The 17,064-nt window shown below is 42.7% G+C and overlaps 1 protein-coding gene and 1 long non-coding RNA gene across 4 annotated transcripts in view; both read right to left on the bottom strand.

Annotated features, from left to right (window-relative positions):
* Positions 1-312, bottom strand: part of LOC142970879 (uncharacterized) — a 36,662-nt gene extending 36,350 nt beyond the window's left edge. Inside the window, exon 1 of the long non-coding RNA XR_012959310.1 lies at positions 139-312. This is a non-coding gene — a long non-coding RNA (uncharacterized LOC142970879). The remainder of the gene's footprint in view (positions 1-138) is intronic.
* A 558-nt stretch (positions 313-870) lies between these two features.
* Positions 871-15,684, bottom strand: tbc1d30 (TBC1 domain family, member 30). Of its 3 annotated transcripts, none has more exons than XM_076111316.1 (15): positions 14,987-15,684; positions 13,077-13,241; positions 9,084-9,145; positions 8,855-8,920; positions 8,362-8,487; positions 7,338-7,523; positions 7,132-7,201; positions 6,939-7,037; positions 6,562-6,730; positions 6,184-6,289; positions 6,000-6,106; positions 5,414-5,553; positions 4,374-4,589; positions 3,510-3,596; positions 871-2,777 (listed from the first exon to the last, which is right to left on the bottom strand). In XM_076111316.1, exons 1-15 carry the CDS (start codon positions 15,441-15,443, stop codon positions 1,537-1,539), a joined length of 3,297 nt encoding a protein of 1,098 aa, XP_075967431.1. In that variant the 5' UTR covers positions 15,444-15,684; the 3' UTR covers positions 871-1,536. The 3 variants fall into 3 exon arrangements, with proteins under 3 accessions (XP_075967431.1, XP_075967432.1, XP_075967433.1); XM_076111317.1 differs by having other exon boundaries at positions 3,531-3,596; XM_076111318.1 differs by lacking the exon at positions 3,510-3,596 and having other exon boundaries at positions 14,987-15,683.
* Positions 15,685-17,064: the final 1,380 nt, after the last annotated feature.

Raw genomic sequence — 17,064 nt, 5'->3', positions numbered from 1 at the left:
GAATTATTCTTAACACATTGACATGTGCAATGAAGTACATTATTTTGTTGTTAAAATCTGTATTCTCCCCTTAAATATAGTACATCTACCACGGAGTATGGCAGTTCCAAAGGACACGGACACATTTCGTTGCTGCACCTTATTCCGTTGCTTTGCTGTCTCACCGTCAGCGGCTCCGGTTCAGTCGGAGAGTAGAAACGAGTCCCGGTCAGCGGCGTTGAAGTCCCGCTGAGCTGAAACACACCGACAGCCCTGCAGAGTAAACTACGAGCCATGTTTGTTTATAATCGTCGCTTCGCCGTCCCACACTCACTTCCGGGTTGCGTTGACGTCACAGGCACGTAAGGGCGACGTAAGACGAAACAAGGAAGTCAGAAATTCAAACAGTTCTATGTATTTTAATTTATTGGAGAAAAAAAAAAATCCATGTACAACTTTAAGATTTAGTCCAAAAATAATATAAAAATGAGTTAGTTATTAATTAATAATATTACTATCAGCGTAATATACACGCTGGTGTATGTAAATACATTGCTTTTCTTTCTCCACTTCCTGTCTCGTCCATCACACGACTAGTTTGTAATATATAAAATCTTAATTTGTAAAGTAACTAAAGCTGTCAGATAAATGTAGTGGAGTATTGGAGTGAAATCCAAAATCCCCTCTCGGATTTGACTCGATCTGTCTGCGTTGTTGACATATGTGTTGATATTATTATTATTATAAAGTGTAACAATTCGGAAGACATAAGGAGTTTGGTTACTTTTGTTCTGGAAAGTACTTTTTTAGACGTCAGCCATGATGCTGTTACTCAGAGAATAAAGAAAGAAGTAGTGCTTCACGACATCAAACATCTTCAGATTGGGAGGGTTTTGGGGACGAACACACAGTTTTTATTATGCTTCATTTACAGAACTTCTTAGGTATCTCTTGTTTCTTAATACTTGGCATTGAAACAACTGGATGGCTATCGTGTTATCTTAAAGGGAAAAAAAAGGTGCTTCATCTTGTTACCACATAAATGAGTCCAGAAGGAAGCAGGTCTCTTCATGGTTCAGTCCAGGGAGAAGGATTTTCTCAAGGTTCAAACTATTGAAGGGACACCGACGTCCAACACAAATGCAATGTAACTTCTTAACGTCTGTAAAACATGGTTCACATCTGATGTCGAATCTTTATTGTTAGCATGTATCCATTATAGTCACTGTAAAGGGCTTAGGGTCCTATCTTCCTTAACTGTACAGTAACAATGCGGTTTAAACAAAACAAAACATGAGGTTTCACACTTAAGAGTCAACTAGTCTGTGATGGCTTGAGATTTTCAGGAGGACCCTTCATCAAGTGAACCACAATCTTCACATGTCAACATCAATGCACACTGAACTTTACGTTTCTACAACTTTCAATCTACTTCAAATAAGACGTGGGTTATTTTCTTGATACGCAGGAGGCAACACGGTGTAGTTATAGAATGATTTTCTTCATATCACGTAACGACTGTGTGTTTCTAGCTTCAGTTCGGGAGCGCAGAGGTCTTCACCGGCTGCCTGTGGCGCCCGCTGCGCTACTCCGGTTGAGGTTGCGGCTGAGCTGAGGGAAGTGTACTGTGGGTGTTCTGGACGTCGGACCGTAGAGGCCGAGATTTCTGGCTGCCGCCGATTTCCTGGGCTGCTTCACGCTAGGGAACGGGGAAAAGACCGGCTGTTTGGGAGAGACGGTGGACGACAAGGCCGGGGTCGACGGGGAGGAGGACAAATGGGACCTGGACGAGGAGGCGATAGAGGAAAGTGAGGGGGTGGAGGGGGAGGACGTTTTGTAAAAGGTGGAGGACGCGTGAGGAGCGAGAGAGGAGAAGTCGTGAGCTGAAGGGGAGGACGTGAGGCAGGATGTGGAGTTGGGCGTCGGGGTGGAGGGAGGTGTTGGCGAGGACGAGCCGGGCATGCCGAGAGAAGCCGGCGTAGGGACCGGAGACGGGGACGGACTCAGGGTGGAGGGAGTGGAGTTGAAGGAGTGGTGAGGTGGAGGTAAAGCGATGGAGGGAAAGTGTCTGTCAGATGTGGCGCTTCTTTCTGAACCTGACGAATCAGACTCTTTGTGTCTGTTTGAGGACGGCGGAGGAGGGAGAAGGAGAGGGACTTGGGGTGCAGGTTTAGACTCTGGTTGTGTATCTGAGTTTGCGTTGTGGGGGGAGGTCAGATTTGACGCGTCCTCTAGATCCAGAGCGTCCAGTTGCACCACCACCTCTGCAACTTCTGTTGTCTCATCTGCCACCTGTGGAGCCTCTTCACTAACCGACCCGTCACCAGAGGAAACAGGAGATGGAGACGCCAAGGAGTCACTCCCTTCTTTCTGCTCCTCATCATCCCTCCCAAGCTTCCTCTCCTCTTCACCCTCAAATCTTCCTGATCCTCCCTCCTCATCATCATCATCCCCTTCCCTTTCCTCTGACTCTCCAAAGCCCAGCTGTGCTCGGGCCCTGGCTATATTCCTTCGATGAACCCGGACATGAGCTCGCCACGGCGACCCGGCGCCTCCTCCCAAGCTCCCTGGAGATCCAGTGCTGTTGGAGAGCAGAGAGCCACAGCGCTGCCTGGCCGGGGAGCCCTGATTCTGGGACAGGGACGCAGGTCTGGACCCCGGTAGTGTGGATGTGCTAGTAGATGTGGGTTTGGAGCCCCGGGGATCTACGAGTGGTTTCCGACCCAGAAGGAGGTGGTTGATTACGGAGCTTGAAGGGTTGAGTTGGGAGGGCAAGACACGGGTGGCGGGACATTTGTCTAAAAGGTGAGGGGACAGAAAAACAATCACATGAAAACAGGCAGAAAACAGTCGTTTCATGATCACTGAATCTCATATTCGAGTGTGTGCACAGATGTTTGAATCTGAAAGGGAAAAAAACATCTCGCCGTAACACTGTTATACAATGTTCACAAGTCATATGTTAGCATGACAGGAGAGGAGCAACAAATAGAAGGAAGTAGAGATTGTTAATTAAATGTTAGAGATAGAAATTCGCCTAGAAACTGCAGCATACAGCTGAAAACAAATGAATCATTTGCAAAAATCAAGCATAATTGGAGACATCTGTCACTTATGAAGACATCCTCAGCGTTTTGTTAAATGGAATATTATCTATTAAAGCTAATAACTAGCTTTAGAGGATTATAGGTGCTTTAAAAGCACACAGTGTGTTGACATTATTATGTCATATTAATATCCCGTAACGTGTGAACACAACTGTAAGTTTCTGCCATTTAAATTGAAGTTATAAAAGAATTGATTCATGCATCTGATGGACTTGTTTTTTGTAAAGTAGTGACAGGTGTCTCCAAATAAAATCTAGAATATACCAGCTGCAAATAGAACAAAACCATCACCAGTTGTCCAGCTGCTATCCTCCTTATACCATTCAATTACTTTGATTAATTAAGGAATGAATCATTAAAGACGCTCAAATCAGCCCCAGAACACCCAGTTTTCAGAGGACCCTTGTGGTCCGACAGCAGTACCGTCGGTGTGCTGGTCGGTACCGTCGGTGTGTTTGTTGCGATGCTCCTGGAGAACCCCTGGATTAGTGGCCACTTCAGGTCCAGGTCCTACGAGTTACACATCATCGTCAGAAACATAGAACTTTCTGCTGCGTGTCCGTCTACACAGAGAGCCTCGTCAGTGTCTGCTTTGTTTTAGCAAAGACTTAAAGTAAAGAGCTTATTTTGTTCTGAAATAAGAAATGTGTAATAATGAGCAATAAATCACTTTACCACCCGCAAAGAAGAAATGTAGTTAATATATTGATGCATCATTTATATATGTGGTGAAACGTTATTAAAGTTACTACGAGGAACTTTCATTTTGTGTTGTTTTGGCGCCCCCTGTGGACTAAAGTGGTAGTGTTTCTGAGCACCAGAGTCTCTTTAGAAAAGCTCTCATTTTACTGCAGCAGGGTCTGACAGTCTGCCCCGTCAGTCCTGGTTCTGGTTCTCCCGTGCCTCCCTTCCCTCCAGCGGGTCCAGCAATACGTCCTGGGTCTCCAGCAGCATGGTGTCGGTGTTGGCTCCCAGAGAGGAGAAGCTCTGCTCCTGGAGGAGGAGAGGCTGCTGCTGCCGGGAGCTGAGCTCTCCTCCTCCCTCCGGAGCTCCGACTGCAGGTCCAAGGCTGCAGGTGAAGCCGGATCTGGGTCTGCCCACGGATCAGGACTAGACTGGTTCAGAACCAGGTAAAAGTTCCTCATAGTAACTTTAAAATGTAAAATTAAAAAACCGTCCATAAGCCGCCCCACTGTGAGAACTGTTCTCTACTGATATTAATGCCAAAACAGAAAGAAGAAACGTCAGTTAAATTGAAGTTATGATTGTTTTGACTCTTCTTCCCACCTGTGCGTATGTAGAGTTGCATAGCTTGTTGCTGCTGCCTCCTTTTGATGCGCGTATATTGCTTCTTCAGGGCGTAGATGTCGGTGCTCATCCTCTCCATCATCATGCTGTTGATTGCTGCTTGATGCTCCGCCCTGGCACCTCCTCCTCCTCCCCCTCCAGCTCCCACCGCTCCTGGACTCAGCTCTGCGATGTTCCCCTGCTCTCCTCGCTGGTCTGGAGGAAGAGAGATAGAAGAAACACTGCTGTCATGTTTTTATCCCAACATTAAACTCTTCATTCCTTATTTTACTTGATTTATTTCATGACCGGGATTTTGGCTTTCAGAGAATCAAAGATTAGAGTCGAGGGCTTTGGTTCAAAAAGGAAAATACACAAATCAAACTAAATCCAATGCTCTTTTTAGTTCCCTTTAAGCTCCTTTTCTTACTTATTTGCTCCCCCAGTTTCTCTTTCATCCCCTTTAATCAAGATCAGCTGTGACACAAAACTAAGCACCACATATAGTGGTTAGTTGGGATCCGTTTGACATTTACTTCACTGAATTTCTGTTCGTTTTCTCTTTAGCTCTACTGGAAAAGGTCAGAAGTTATTTCTTTCATCACCTTTTGCAGCAGCTTTTCCTCCTTTTGTGTTGCAAAGACTGAATCCAACCCAGCTGGTTTAGTTTGTTTACTGTAATTATACTGTAGTGATGATTTCTTAATAATCAAATGCTACACTTAGCTCTTAAGAAAGGTCACAACAGTACTTAGATCTACTTATGAGGTTAAATTAAACACTTATTTCTGTCTGAAGTCGTTTCTAAATCTCTCTGGAGATTGACGAGTACTGCTTCAGATCTTAACCAATGTTTTTAACTAAATCCCTCCAGCTGTTTGACTTTTTTTTCCTTCTTTGGAAGAGGAGGAAGTGGGGATTTGTCTGGAGGAAACGAATCGAGGGCAGAAAATGGAGGATTTGGGGCGGTTTGTCAGTTTGTCTTGAGCCACTTGGCTGCCACTGAAATCCTGTGCAGCACTTCATGTGGTCGCACTGACCTTTGAGATGTTTGTGGTACCTCTGCAGCTCCGGGGCCAGTAGGCCACCCAGGGGACCCAGGCAGCCGAGCGCCGTCACCACAGAGTCCTCATCGTCCATGTCGGCGTCGTCGTCGCTCTCCCAGCTGCCCAGAGCGCCACTAGAACAAGATAACAACATCATCACCACCACCACCATAGCATGTTCACATACACATGTAAACTAAGGGGTTCTAAAACTATACGATACTAAAACTATCCCTTTAAAAAAGGCTGCAATTACAACCTGCATCTGTGTTTGTACATATTTCATTCATGAGCAAAAGACAAGTGGCTTCTAGTTTAAAGACAATCTGTTAAATATGTACATTCAATGTTTCTGAACTTCAAAACATTTTCCTCATGTTTTGTAAACTCCTGCAGTTAGCAGGAACGTGCAACTTGTCAACCGCCTCTTACTAAATATTCATGATGTATAAAGAACACATTGCCCCCTAGTGCCACTAGCTGTCAGAAGCTCCACAGGGTACGTTTAACGGCAGTAAGCTGCTGAAATTAAATTAATATTCTGTGTTTATTTATCAAGATCTATAAGAAGAGTACAAACCTTCCACTGGATTTGACTGAGGTAGGGAATGGAGTGATGTTGTAGGTGTACTTCTCTCTCAGCTCAGCCAGTTGAGGGAAAGGAAACACTGCCATGGCGTAAACCTCCTGCAATGTGAGGTGAAGATACTAGTTTAAAAACATCAGAGGTTTAACAGGTGTGAGCGGTTTAGTTCATCCCGTACCTGCATGAGTTCAGGAGGATCGATGAGGTTGTGCTCCAGCATCTCCTGAGTGAGACAACCCATCGTGCTGTAGAAGTCGTCCGTTGTGTGACAGTACTCGATCCTCCTGGACGGAGACGAGGAAGACGAGCAGCGTTTTAGAAGATGGGAGGATGGAGACAGGAGGAAGACATGCAAAAATCAGAGAAGAGCATTCATAACGTCCGGAGTCAACGGTTCTGAGTTCTAAGTGGATATTTTTAGTGTCTCAAGGTTCAATTTTCTAAATGTTTGAGCATGAAAATAATACAATTTAAAGCTGATTAACAGCACATTTGGATACACAAACGTTAATCCCCCACAGAAGTCAAATCCCAGTTTGTGTAATGGTCCACTCACTCTCCCAGTCTCTCCCAGATGGCGAGGGCGACCCGAAACAGCACCTCTGATCCCTCGAAGAAAACAGAGTCCCAGATCTTCAGCACGGTGGGCGCCGGCAGGCAGGTGGCGAACATGGTGAGGAACCACTGCATGGTGAACACGTTGGTCAACGGAGGCTCGTAGCTGCCTGAGAGAACACAGACGTCTGTTATTTGGGGTATTAGTTGAGTTATTTGAACACATTTTGCCTTTATGCATTAATGTGCAAATGATTTATAGAGCATGACATTTCTTTCCCAGTATAATTTAGCAGTTAAAGCAGCATCGGGCAGCTCTGCTCTCTGATATTTGTAACCAGGTAGCATTCCTGTAAACACAAACACACAGGTTCGTACCTCCGGCCTCTCTGTTGGCAGCTTTCTGAAGGTGTTGGAGATGCTGGGACAGTCTGGGCAGCTTCAGACGCAGCAGGTCTCTGAACACCGCCATGTCCACTGAGAGAAGGAGACGGGTTTAAACAGGAAGTTGATGAGAGATTAAACATATCTCAAAACTACATTTCAGTTTAGTTTAGTCTGTTGTGTTTACCTGACAATGCTCGCAGGTTGTTGGCAAAATAACTCTCAGGCAGCACTTTGTCAATCAGATAGATCATCACCTGAATATAGAAGAGAGGAAAAAGTTGAATAGTTATTGAAAAGGTCAGTCTTTTTCATGCAGCTTAACTTTAACTTCACATTCTACAAATCTGCATTCATCTTCGGTAAGCTGATACTGTTGCTGTGTATTTGTACCTTGAGTGCATCGCTCTCATGTCCCTCTGTAACTTCCAGAATGAGCGCAGCCAGTACGTTGAATCCCTGGCAGTAGCCCACACTTTTATTCCAGCGAGCGTAGGCCAGCAGCACCCTCTTCAGCACCACCCTGTCCTGCTCCCCCTCCTGGCCACTGTAAGAACTGCAGCCCGTCCTGTGCAGGTCCTGGACATCAGAAGGATAAGATACGAACTTTATTAATCCTGAAGGAAATTCTTCTGCCAGAATTCAACAGAAGAACAGCAATAAAACTAGAATAAACATATGAACAATAAAATATCAATTATATCAGTGTTCAGTATGGATTATTGTATTATAAATCTCTGCATGTACTGGATAAATTAAAGGATAAAGAATGATCGTTTCTTGCATTTAGGAGAGAGACGGTCACGATAAGCAGATAATCAGACTTTTCCCTGTTGATGGAAAATTCTGTTGAACCTCTGAGTCACTGAGAAACAGAAAAGAGCTTCAGTGTTTCCATGATGCAGTCACCTCGTTCTCTGACGCACAGTCAGAAGTAAACATCCCCTACCGGACACTACTCTTCCTCTCATTAGTAGGATGTGCTCTCTCTCTCTCTCTCTCTCTCACACACTCACTCACACACACACACACACACAGTAGGCAAACATCAATGACAGCTACTGAATCTGCCACACAAATCTCACCGTCTTCATTAGTGAACAGAGATTGTTGTTCAGTCGTCAAATGTGCAGATGAAGACTGTGAGATTCGGGTGAGAGTACAGATTCCTACATGTGGACCTATCTATAAAGAATAGTGGATTTATAATGCATGAATGACATCATTTCTGTGGAAAGATGGTAACTGGTTTTACTGCTAAACTTCAGAAAGATCCTGTGTCGATTGACGGCCTAATTAATGTTCCAGAGGGTTTTTTTCATGCTGACATGACTATAATTCTTCATGAAAACATTGGTACCTTCTCAGATGAAAGTTATTAAACTGTACACATATTCAATATCATGCATCTGGTTACCTTGACTATTTGGATGCCGAGGGAGTCATCGTCCGGGTTGCTGCGCTCGTTGAAGGCGAAGCGAAGCGTCTTGTCCCAGTCGATGGAGATACTGTGGAGGTACTGGTCTGCTAGCGTTAGCCAAACCTGCACCAAGACAACAGACGCAGATACAGCAGGAACCACACACTAAAATAATATCAACAGCTGAACCAAACTAAGAGGGAAGAAATGGTTCAAATATCAGGAAGACAGAGAGAGAGAGAGAGAGAGAGAGAGAGAGAGAGAGAGAGAGAGAGAGAGAGAGAGAGAGAGAGAGAGAGAGAGAGAGAGAGAGAGAGAGAGAGAGAGAGAGAGAGAGAGAGAGAGAGAGAGAGAGAGAGAGAGAGAGAGAGAGAGAGAGAGAGAGAGAGAGAGAGAGAGAGAGAGAGAGAGAGAGAGAGAGAGACAGAGAGAGAGAGAGAGAGAGACAGAGACAGAGAGAGATGTTTAACATTTAGTTTACGTTACATACTCTCTTCCTCCATTCCTTCGGTATCCCAGTCGGGAGTCTAGCCACCGCTTTAAGGGCGTCGTACCACTGTGGGGAAGAAACACCGTTTTATTCACATTTTTAATTAACCTGCACTGCAATATTCTATCTTTAAGAGGAAAAGTGAGCATCATCACATTCATCCACACACAACATTAGACCAACAGCTAAAAGCAGTAAAGAAACAAATTAAAGCACGTCTACTTCTCACCTGCTGGAATCCATTCTTCCCCAGCGACGGTTCGATGGTGAACTTGAGCCTCGTGTCAACTCCTACAAACAAACAAGAGACACCCGGTCAGACTGGTCTGGAACCAGATCTGGGTGACTACCATTGAACCAGACAACGTCCTAAAGTTTCTGTGCAGGAAGAGGAAATATTTCTTATTCATGACCTATATGTCGCATGTAAACATCATTTAAGGAGATAAAATACAAAATAATGAAATCTATGACTCAAAGTTAATTTAAACGTCTCAAACCTAAATACAATAGCATTAATCTTTATAATTTAAATCTAATTCCTTCTTTTGTTAAAGATGCTAAACATAATTTATTACATCCTGCAGACTCGTGCACGTGTATTAAAATGTCTGGTAAACTGACATCTGGCAACAAATCAAAATCTGAAACAAGAGGTCCAAACACCGGAAGCTCTGAGTGTTACCGAAATATACCTCCAACCTCATATTTTAAACGGTATTATGAGACAAAACGAGGGATTTAAGGCCGTCGTGCTAAATTATTAGATGTTTGAACGGACTCTGGAGCTCTGAGACGCGTCACGGGAGAGTCGCTGTCCATTTCCGCGTGGTGCTGAAATCCTCGTTTCAATCTCCGTCAAATCTCTTTGCACGAACACACACACACACACACGCACAGACTTCTTCTTCAGAGAGATATTTAACACAGCAGGATAAACCCTGCAAACGGAAATGAAACTTTGATCTGAAGTTAAGAGGGGAAACATGTTGCGGCTCTGAGCCAACAGCGGCCATTTCTCTCTCTCTCCACCTCTTCCCTCCGACGATCGATCCGTCTCTCAAACGGAAGCCGATCGCACCACAAGTACCAACAATATAGTTTCCACTGCAAGAGAAACCCCTCACAAGAAGACAAAATGTGTTTTTAACCTGCTCGGTCCTCCTCTGTCGTTATTTCCTGCGCCATTCTGTGCGAACGTCGCTTTATTCTGCGGAGCTTTGGGAGAGGATTAACACGGAAAACCCTCCTACTCCTCTGTCACAGATTACACAAAACGTCTATATATGCACATTAAGTTGATTGTATCACGAATAAACAAGATTAAAGCTTTTGTTAGGCTGTTGTGGAGCAGATAACCAGAAGAATATCTGTGAAATGGATGGATTGTTGCTGTGTTGTTGATGTTTTAAGCACCTTAAATATCACAAAGCATTAAATATGCAACTTGCCCTCCATTCCCAGGGTCCTTGTCTTTATTTATTTATGGATTTCACTTCCTCAAAAAGCTCTATCGGGCACTTTGCATGAGTTTGCATCAAAACAAGAAAAGGTGAGCCACCAGACTCACAAACAGCCCTGTCTGATGCGTCTACATCTATTTATTTAAATAACATATCAAAAGTGTTCACATTCAGCCAGATGTATGAAGACATCTGGCCGTTTCTGCTGGCTTCATATCTGGTGTTCATCCACAAAGAAGAGAAGTGTGAAACTCGATATCTCACTAATTTGGTCATGTGATGCATTAAAGTATGAAACCAAACCTCACTTCATGCTCTCATGATCTGGAGCTCATTTCTTAAATCAATGAGCTCATCAGACGGCTTAGATGTAACATAGTGATATCTTCGTTCTCGGGTATTGTTTAAACCCCACAATGCAGTGCTTTCCCCCAGAGACCTATCCTCTATAAGCGTCACCTGGCTCTAAGGTGCAGAGCAGCCGCGGCGCGCTCCTGGAGATCCCGTTCCGTTTCTTCAGGACGTTGCTGATGATGTTACCGACCCCTCCCGAGCCCTGCTGCCGCTGCTTCGCGCCCGCCCTCGGCCTCCTGCCGGCGGCGGTGAGCCGCTCCTGTCTCATCGGGAATCGAGCCGTGCGACCCGATCGATCATCGTCTTCTCCCGCGTTAATAATCCCCCTTCACGCCTCACTTGTCGAAACGCATCTCCCCGGTATACGCAGCTGTTCAATGAAACCGATTCCAATCTCTTCCGGTGATCGCGTGTGTGTGTGCTTCCTCTTTTTTAAATCAAATCAGCGGAGCAGCAAACGTCCAGGAAGCCTCGCGCAAGCGACTCAAAAACATCTACATCAAATATGAGTTATAGAAAAATGCCACAAATAGCAGGAGGACATCCGGTTTGTGCAGCCTGTGCTCGGTATATAGTGTTACTGATGATGCGCACCTCCTCATCCTCCTCCGGGTGTTTTTTGCGTCACCAGGAGGAGGTGCAAGGATGGAGAGGCAGTGGGGAGGAGATAAGAGAGGGATGAGGTAATGGTGGAGGAGAGAGGGGAGGAGAAAAGAGAGCAGGGGTGTTTTTTGTTTTCTGAAGCCATAAAGTGGTCGGCCAGCTAAAAATCAAACTACATAAATATGTGTTGAATACATTTTTACTTTTGTTTGGGTAAAAAGCTATTTGAAAATTGAAACTTGGGCCGTGGGAACTTGTGTTATTTTATCAAATCAGCAAACTAAACTCACCCTCCAAGATTTAGGAAACACTGATTCTGCCGAGTCACCTCACCAAAAGAGAGAGAGAGCAATAACATAAAGGAGGTTATGATTCAGTCTCAGGTGCAGTAAGTGCTTCCTGAAGACATGAGTCTCTTAATGACTCAGGATCAATAACAACAAACAGCCTCCATGATGAGGTCACATAATCATCATCATACTTTATATTCTCGACAGATGTTACAGCTGTTTCACCGCTCTCATAACTAAATATATATATATATATATTATACTGTGAAGAGAAAGATGAGGAGGAAGAGAAGGAGGAAGAGGAAGAAGAAGAGGAGTTAAATAGTCTGTGAAGTACAGAGACTTGTTGATGTACAATTTCTTCAATAGATATAATGTCAGTAATAAATATTATTTAATGACCATTTCAAGAAAACAAACATACTGATAGTAAAAGTATGTTTCATTGAATTGTTAAAGCTCTAATAGGTAATATTCTTCATATAAACATATAACATGAATCAAACAAGTACTTTGTATTAAAGGGTTAGTTAGGATGTATTGAAGTGGGGCTTCATGAGGTACTTGTACACAGTTTGGAGAAGTAGACAGTACCAGCGTGGGAGCAAAGCAAAGTACTGCTGTGGATAGATAAACCTATTCTAGACACACAAATCAATATCAGTGTACGCTATATTTACAATATTTTCACCGCTTTACTTTGCCATCAGACAACCCTTTCTGCCGAGGAACTAAAGCTTGAAATATATATATATATATATATATATATATATATATATATATATATATATAAATATTGCCACAGCCTGGCCATGATCCCACATGTAAATGCCTCATCACAATAAAACCCATTTATGATTTTATACTCTACCTCCTTGTAAACCATCATGCTGCTTGTTAACAGAAAAAGAAAACACACATTAGACCTAAATTCCTTTAATTGTGTTTAACTTTGTTGAATTGTTGCTTTTTTTTCTTCGTATCTGGAAAGATAATAAAGAGATAATAAAGAGCTCAATAACAATCAACCACAAAAACTTAAACGCTAGCACCTGTAAAGAGAATCATTTTGTAGAATTATGTAGACTTTGCCTTATTGTTATTCTCCCATATTCCCAATTTGTATAGTCAGGATATTTAATCTCAAAGATCACTCATCTCTGACATAACAGGTGAATTTAAACTATTTTACAGGCTGTTTTGGAGCAGAAGAGCCGGGAGATTAAGATATGAAAATGAACATATGATTCCTGCGTAGTCACGTGCTTTGACTCTACTGTATGTCACTCTATTATGTAAATGTGAGGACTATTTTCATATAACATGTGATACGACAGCTTGGACTACGTCGTGCACAAACCTGTAGATCTATAGTATCTTGCAAATGCATTCACCCTCGAAGTTAAAGCCTTTTAAATGTTCACAAACCTTATTTTCAAATCAATTTCACCAACACAGACGCGTGCTGTGATACCATCTACCGGTGTTTTTAGGACTAAAGTGTGTTCTTACGTCGTTTCTGCGAGACAGCCTGAAGGCAGGCCGTGATGATGTCGTAGTTCTTCTGCAGTTTGTGGCACAGTCGGTCCCGTCTCCTCAGCTGGCGAAGCAGCTTGGTCGACTGAAGGCCGGTTCGATATTTCACCTCCTGGATGATCGAGTGCAGCTCCTCCGGGGCTAAGAAAAGAAAAGACAAACACATAAGTATAAATGATGAAATGAGTGTCTGACGTTGGAAATCTTAAAACTGAATAATAAATAAGATGTCTTCTAAATAAAGCTACTTAATATAGTTTGAAATAACATGTGATGTCTGCACTCCGCTATTAGATCAGAATATAATTTGTCTGTTTTCCAGGCTGCAGGCAAAGATGAAATGAGAGAAACCAGAACACTGACACACACACACACACACACACACACACACACACACACACACACACACACACACACACACACACACACACACACACACACACACACACACACACACACACACACACACACACACACACACACACACACACACAATGTAAGAAAATCAGAATGTCAGGTGAAGGTGACACAGATCTGTGGGACAGAGTTAATCAGTAGGGTCCGTTGAGTCCTCTATCAAGTACAAATACCAAATATTTGCTCATTATAACTTCCCAAAAAGTTTAGATTTGCTTATTTTCTTCATTTAACATCATATCTTTGAAGATAAATGAGAAGATGAACGTTGAACAGACCAAAGTGTAGTAAATTGATAAATATTCCAGCTACTTTTTCAACATTATTACACAATAAAAACCTTCAAAACACTGTTCAATAAATAAAAATATTCACGGTTTATTATTTCATTTAGATATCACCTCTGTGCCTATTACTAAATATAGAAAAAGAAATAAAAATCTGCCTAAACAATGACTTTGCAATCATCTACATTACCACCTTCCTTGGAGGTTGCCCTTTCATATAACAATGCCCAGGAGGTGGCAGGGTCTGCCTCAAGCACCAAGAACGCCCAACATCCCACTGCAGACAAAGCCCCCACATTTAATCCCTGACTAAACACATTAGACGTATGTTTTAGCTGCTCTGTGAGGCCTTATCGGACTGTTTCCTCTTCCTGAGTGGCAGCCCTCTGCAGTGTTTAACTTGACCGAGCCCTCACGTACGTGTGTGTGTGTGTGTGTGTGTGTGTGTGTGTGTGTGTGTGTGTGTGGAGGGCAAACACCGAGCTCACGGCCCTGGCTGTGTTTAATGTAGGACTCCACAATGGCAGCGTGGCATTCACAGCGGCATGCCTTTCAAGACTCCGAGGCAACACCGAGAAAACGAGCTGTCAACACACCGGAGTGCGTTTGTGGATGTGAAGCTGTGCATGCTGTAAGGATACCTGTAAACAGTGTGTCCAGAGACCAGGAAGTTTGGCTTCTCACACACAAAAACACACAACACACACAAAATCAAAACATACATACAGTAGTACCACTGTACTCGGGGATGTGTTATGGTTTCAGAATGATGAAGACAATTAGATATAAAACAGGACATGGGCTCTACAGGATGCAAACTACAGGATTTTTAGGCTTTCTTTTACCTCAACAAGCTGAAGAAATAGTGCATATGGCAGCTGTAAATGTGGAAAAAGGACCCACTAAGTTTGGGTAAAGCTAACCCCTGATCAACCCTAAAAAAGATGGGTGAACATATGAAATGAAGAGTAATACTTTACAAATAATCCATGAAAAATGTAGTTGACCAGTGAGTTAACAGAGTTTGGGTGTTTACTCATTTGAGGATCTAGATGTTTGCATGTTATACAGATTGTATTGTATGTGATTTAACCTAATATGAATACAATTATTTTAAAAGACTCAAACAGGACATGTCGACGCCCCTGAACACAAACACCCTGCCCCGCCCACACCTCTCACCTTTCTGGCCCAGGTAGTTCACCTGATGCCTCCTGGTGTGCTTCTCCTGGAGCTCCTGGAGGAAGCTGGACCCGGAGTTACTGCGGCCCAGAAAGGCATCGGATCCGGACGCCTCGGTGGAGCTGTCCCAGCTGTCCAGATTCCTCCGGCCGCCTCCACTGTACGTCTCATAAAGCTCCACCAACAGACAGTCCACGATGGAGGAGGACCTCAGAGATTTGACTCCATCTCCCCGGGACTCGGAGTCACTGTCACCGGCCGTGCCGGTCCAGTGAGAGGCAGGCGGAGCTCCGTGCTCGGTGGCGGGGCTCGTCCACTGGTGAAAGCCGGAGAACTCATCCTGGGGGGAGGCGGCAGAGTTGACAAAAACGCCGCTCTCTTCCTCCGAGTACACGCCAGCGTCGCATATGTCAACTTCCAAAAGTTCGCTCCCGTTTAATTTCACCTCAGACGCCATTTTTGTTAACGGTTAATTAACCAGTTGTCATTTTTCCAGACAACACCGCAGAAGTTGGAAAGTTTTCCTTTGAGGTGTCTCGAGGAGGATAGAGTTCCTGGAGCACTCCATTCCTCACCTCAGAAAAGGTAGAGACCCGTTTGACAGCTTTTAGTTTCCTTCCTGAACGTTCCGGACTCGAGTTCCCTGCCACCCCCCCTCCGAGATTAAACAATGGGCCAGCCCACTGGCTAAATTTCTCAACGGCTGCCAAACTTTCTTCAGGTCGCGCGACAGGTGCTTGTGGCTCGACCAATCACGGAGGAGACAAAAGTTTAACGACCAATCAGCTTCCTTGTTCTAGCACTACGCCAGCAGGTCGTTTTGTACGTGTGCAATAGCAACTTTTAACACAATTTAATGTGGAAAATAACATAAATATGACAATAAACTCGCACTTTTAGGCTCCCAGCAGATTGTTTTTTACATTTACACGTTGTCTTGTTCATGTATTCCTGCTCTAATCTCCAGTTAAATGTGTTATTTTAGTATTGGTAGTTGTTTAACACGTAAAAAAACATTTTTGTACTGAAATGGTGGTATTGTAGAAATCATACTAATATTAATGTTTTAATCTTACTATATGACTTTCAAAACCCCAAAATGCAAGTATGACACAATAAAATTGCAGTATTTCAAATGTCATCTGTGTTTCTTTGAATGTATTATGTTAATGAGTGATATATATGTACATGCATATGTATATGTATATATATTTATTTTTTTCGGGGTCTTGCTGAAAAGATTTTGATCTATGTTTTAATATTACTTTTAAAAATATGGACAATTCTCTGATATTTACCAAGGCATATTCTTTATGAAAGCTCAATTTGAATTTAATTCGTGGGGTATTTACAATTATTTATATATATATAAATATATAAATAAGATGCATTATATACATCTGCAACACGCTAATATCGACCTTTTAAAGCATCACAATAAAAGGTGTCTTATAGCACAAATAACCAGTGGTGGAACGTAAGTACATTTATTCAAGTACTTTACAATTTTCACATACTTGTACCTAACTTGAATATTTCCATTTTATGTTGTACTTTATACTTGACTACATTTATTTGACAGCTTCAGTTACTTTGCAAAATTAATTATATTAATACAACAAATACATCAACAAATAAATCATGATGTATTATTGTAGATTATGCTACCCAGCAGTATATAAAATAAATATCAAATACATAAATAAAATAATAATCAAACACAGTCAATGTTTTTTTCCTCATGTTAAATCTTTAATGTGAAGATGTCGGCCATATTATCTGCACAGAGAAATGTTTTTGTTGCTGCATTCCTTATGATGCAAATTCTGAAAATTTACTACGTATATATATACACTTATATACAGTATATTGTCATGTTCTTGTGTTCAAAATGGGCTACAACTGAATTTTGTTCTGCATCATGTTGCATAATGACAATAAATTATCCTTAAATCCTTAAATATAATATTTGACACAAAGGTGTTACTACTTTTACTTATTATAAACTAGAGCAATGCAGAACTAGAACATACAACATGGAGAAGTTAAAAACAGATCCTAACAGAAGAAAAACAGTT

This window comes from Anarhichas minor, unplaced genomic scaffold (genome assembly GCF_050575085.1).
Source record: "Anarhichas minor isolate MPS153535 unplaced genomic scaffold, ASM5057508v1 ptg000045l, whole genome shotgun sequence".
Taxonomy (NCBI): domain Eukaryota; kingdom Metazoa; phylum Chordata; class Actinopteri; order Perciformes; family Anarhichadidae; genus Anarhichas; species Anarhichas minor.
The sequence above is the reverse complement of the archived record's forward strand: the minus strand, read 5'-3'. Positions and strand labels throughout refer to the sequence as shown.

What these genes read in the sequence shown, in the direction of transcription:
- tbc1d30 (XM_076111316.1), bottom strand. Translation starts at nt 15,443, where the DNA reads ATGGCGTCTGAGGTGAAATTAAACGGGAGCGAACTTTTGGAAGTTGAC. An exon ending in ATCTGGGAGAGACTGGGAGA is followed by an intron (nt 6,290 to 6,561) that starts GTGAGTGGACCA and finishes GTCTCCGTCCAG; the next exon opens with GAGGATCGAGTACTGTCACA. An exon ending in TACCGACCAGCACACCGACG is followed by an intron (nt 2,778 to 3,509) that starts GTACTGCTGTCG and finishes CTCACCTTTTAG; the next exon opens with ACAAATGTCCCGCCACCCGT.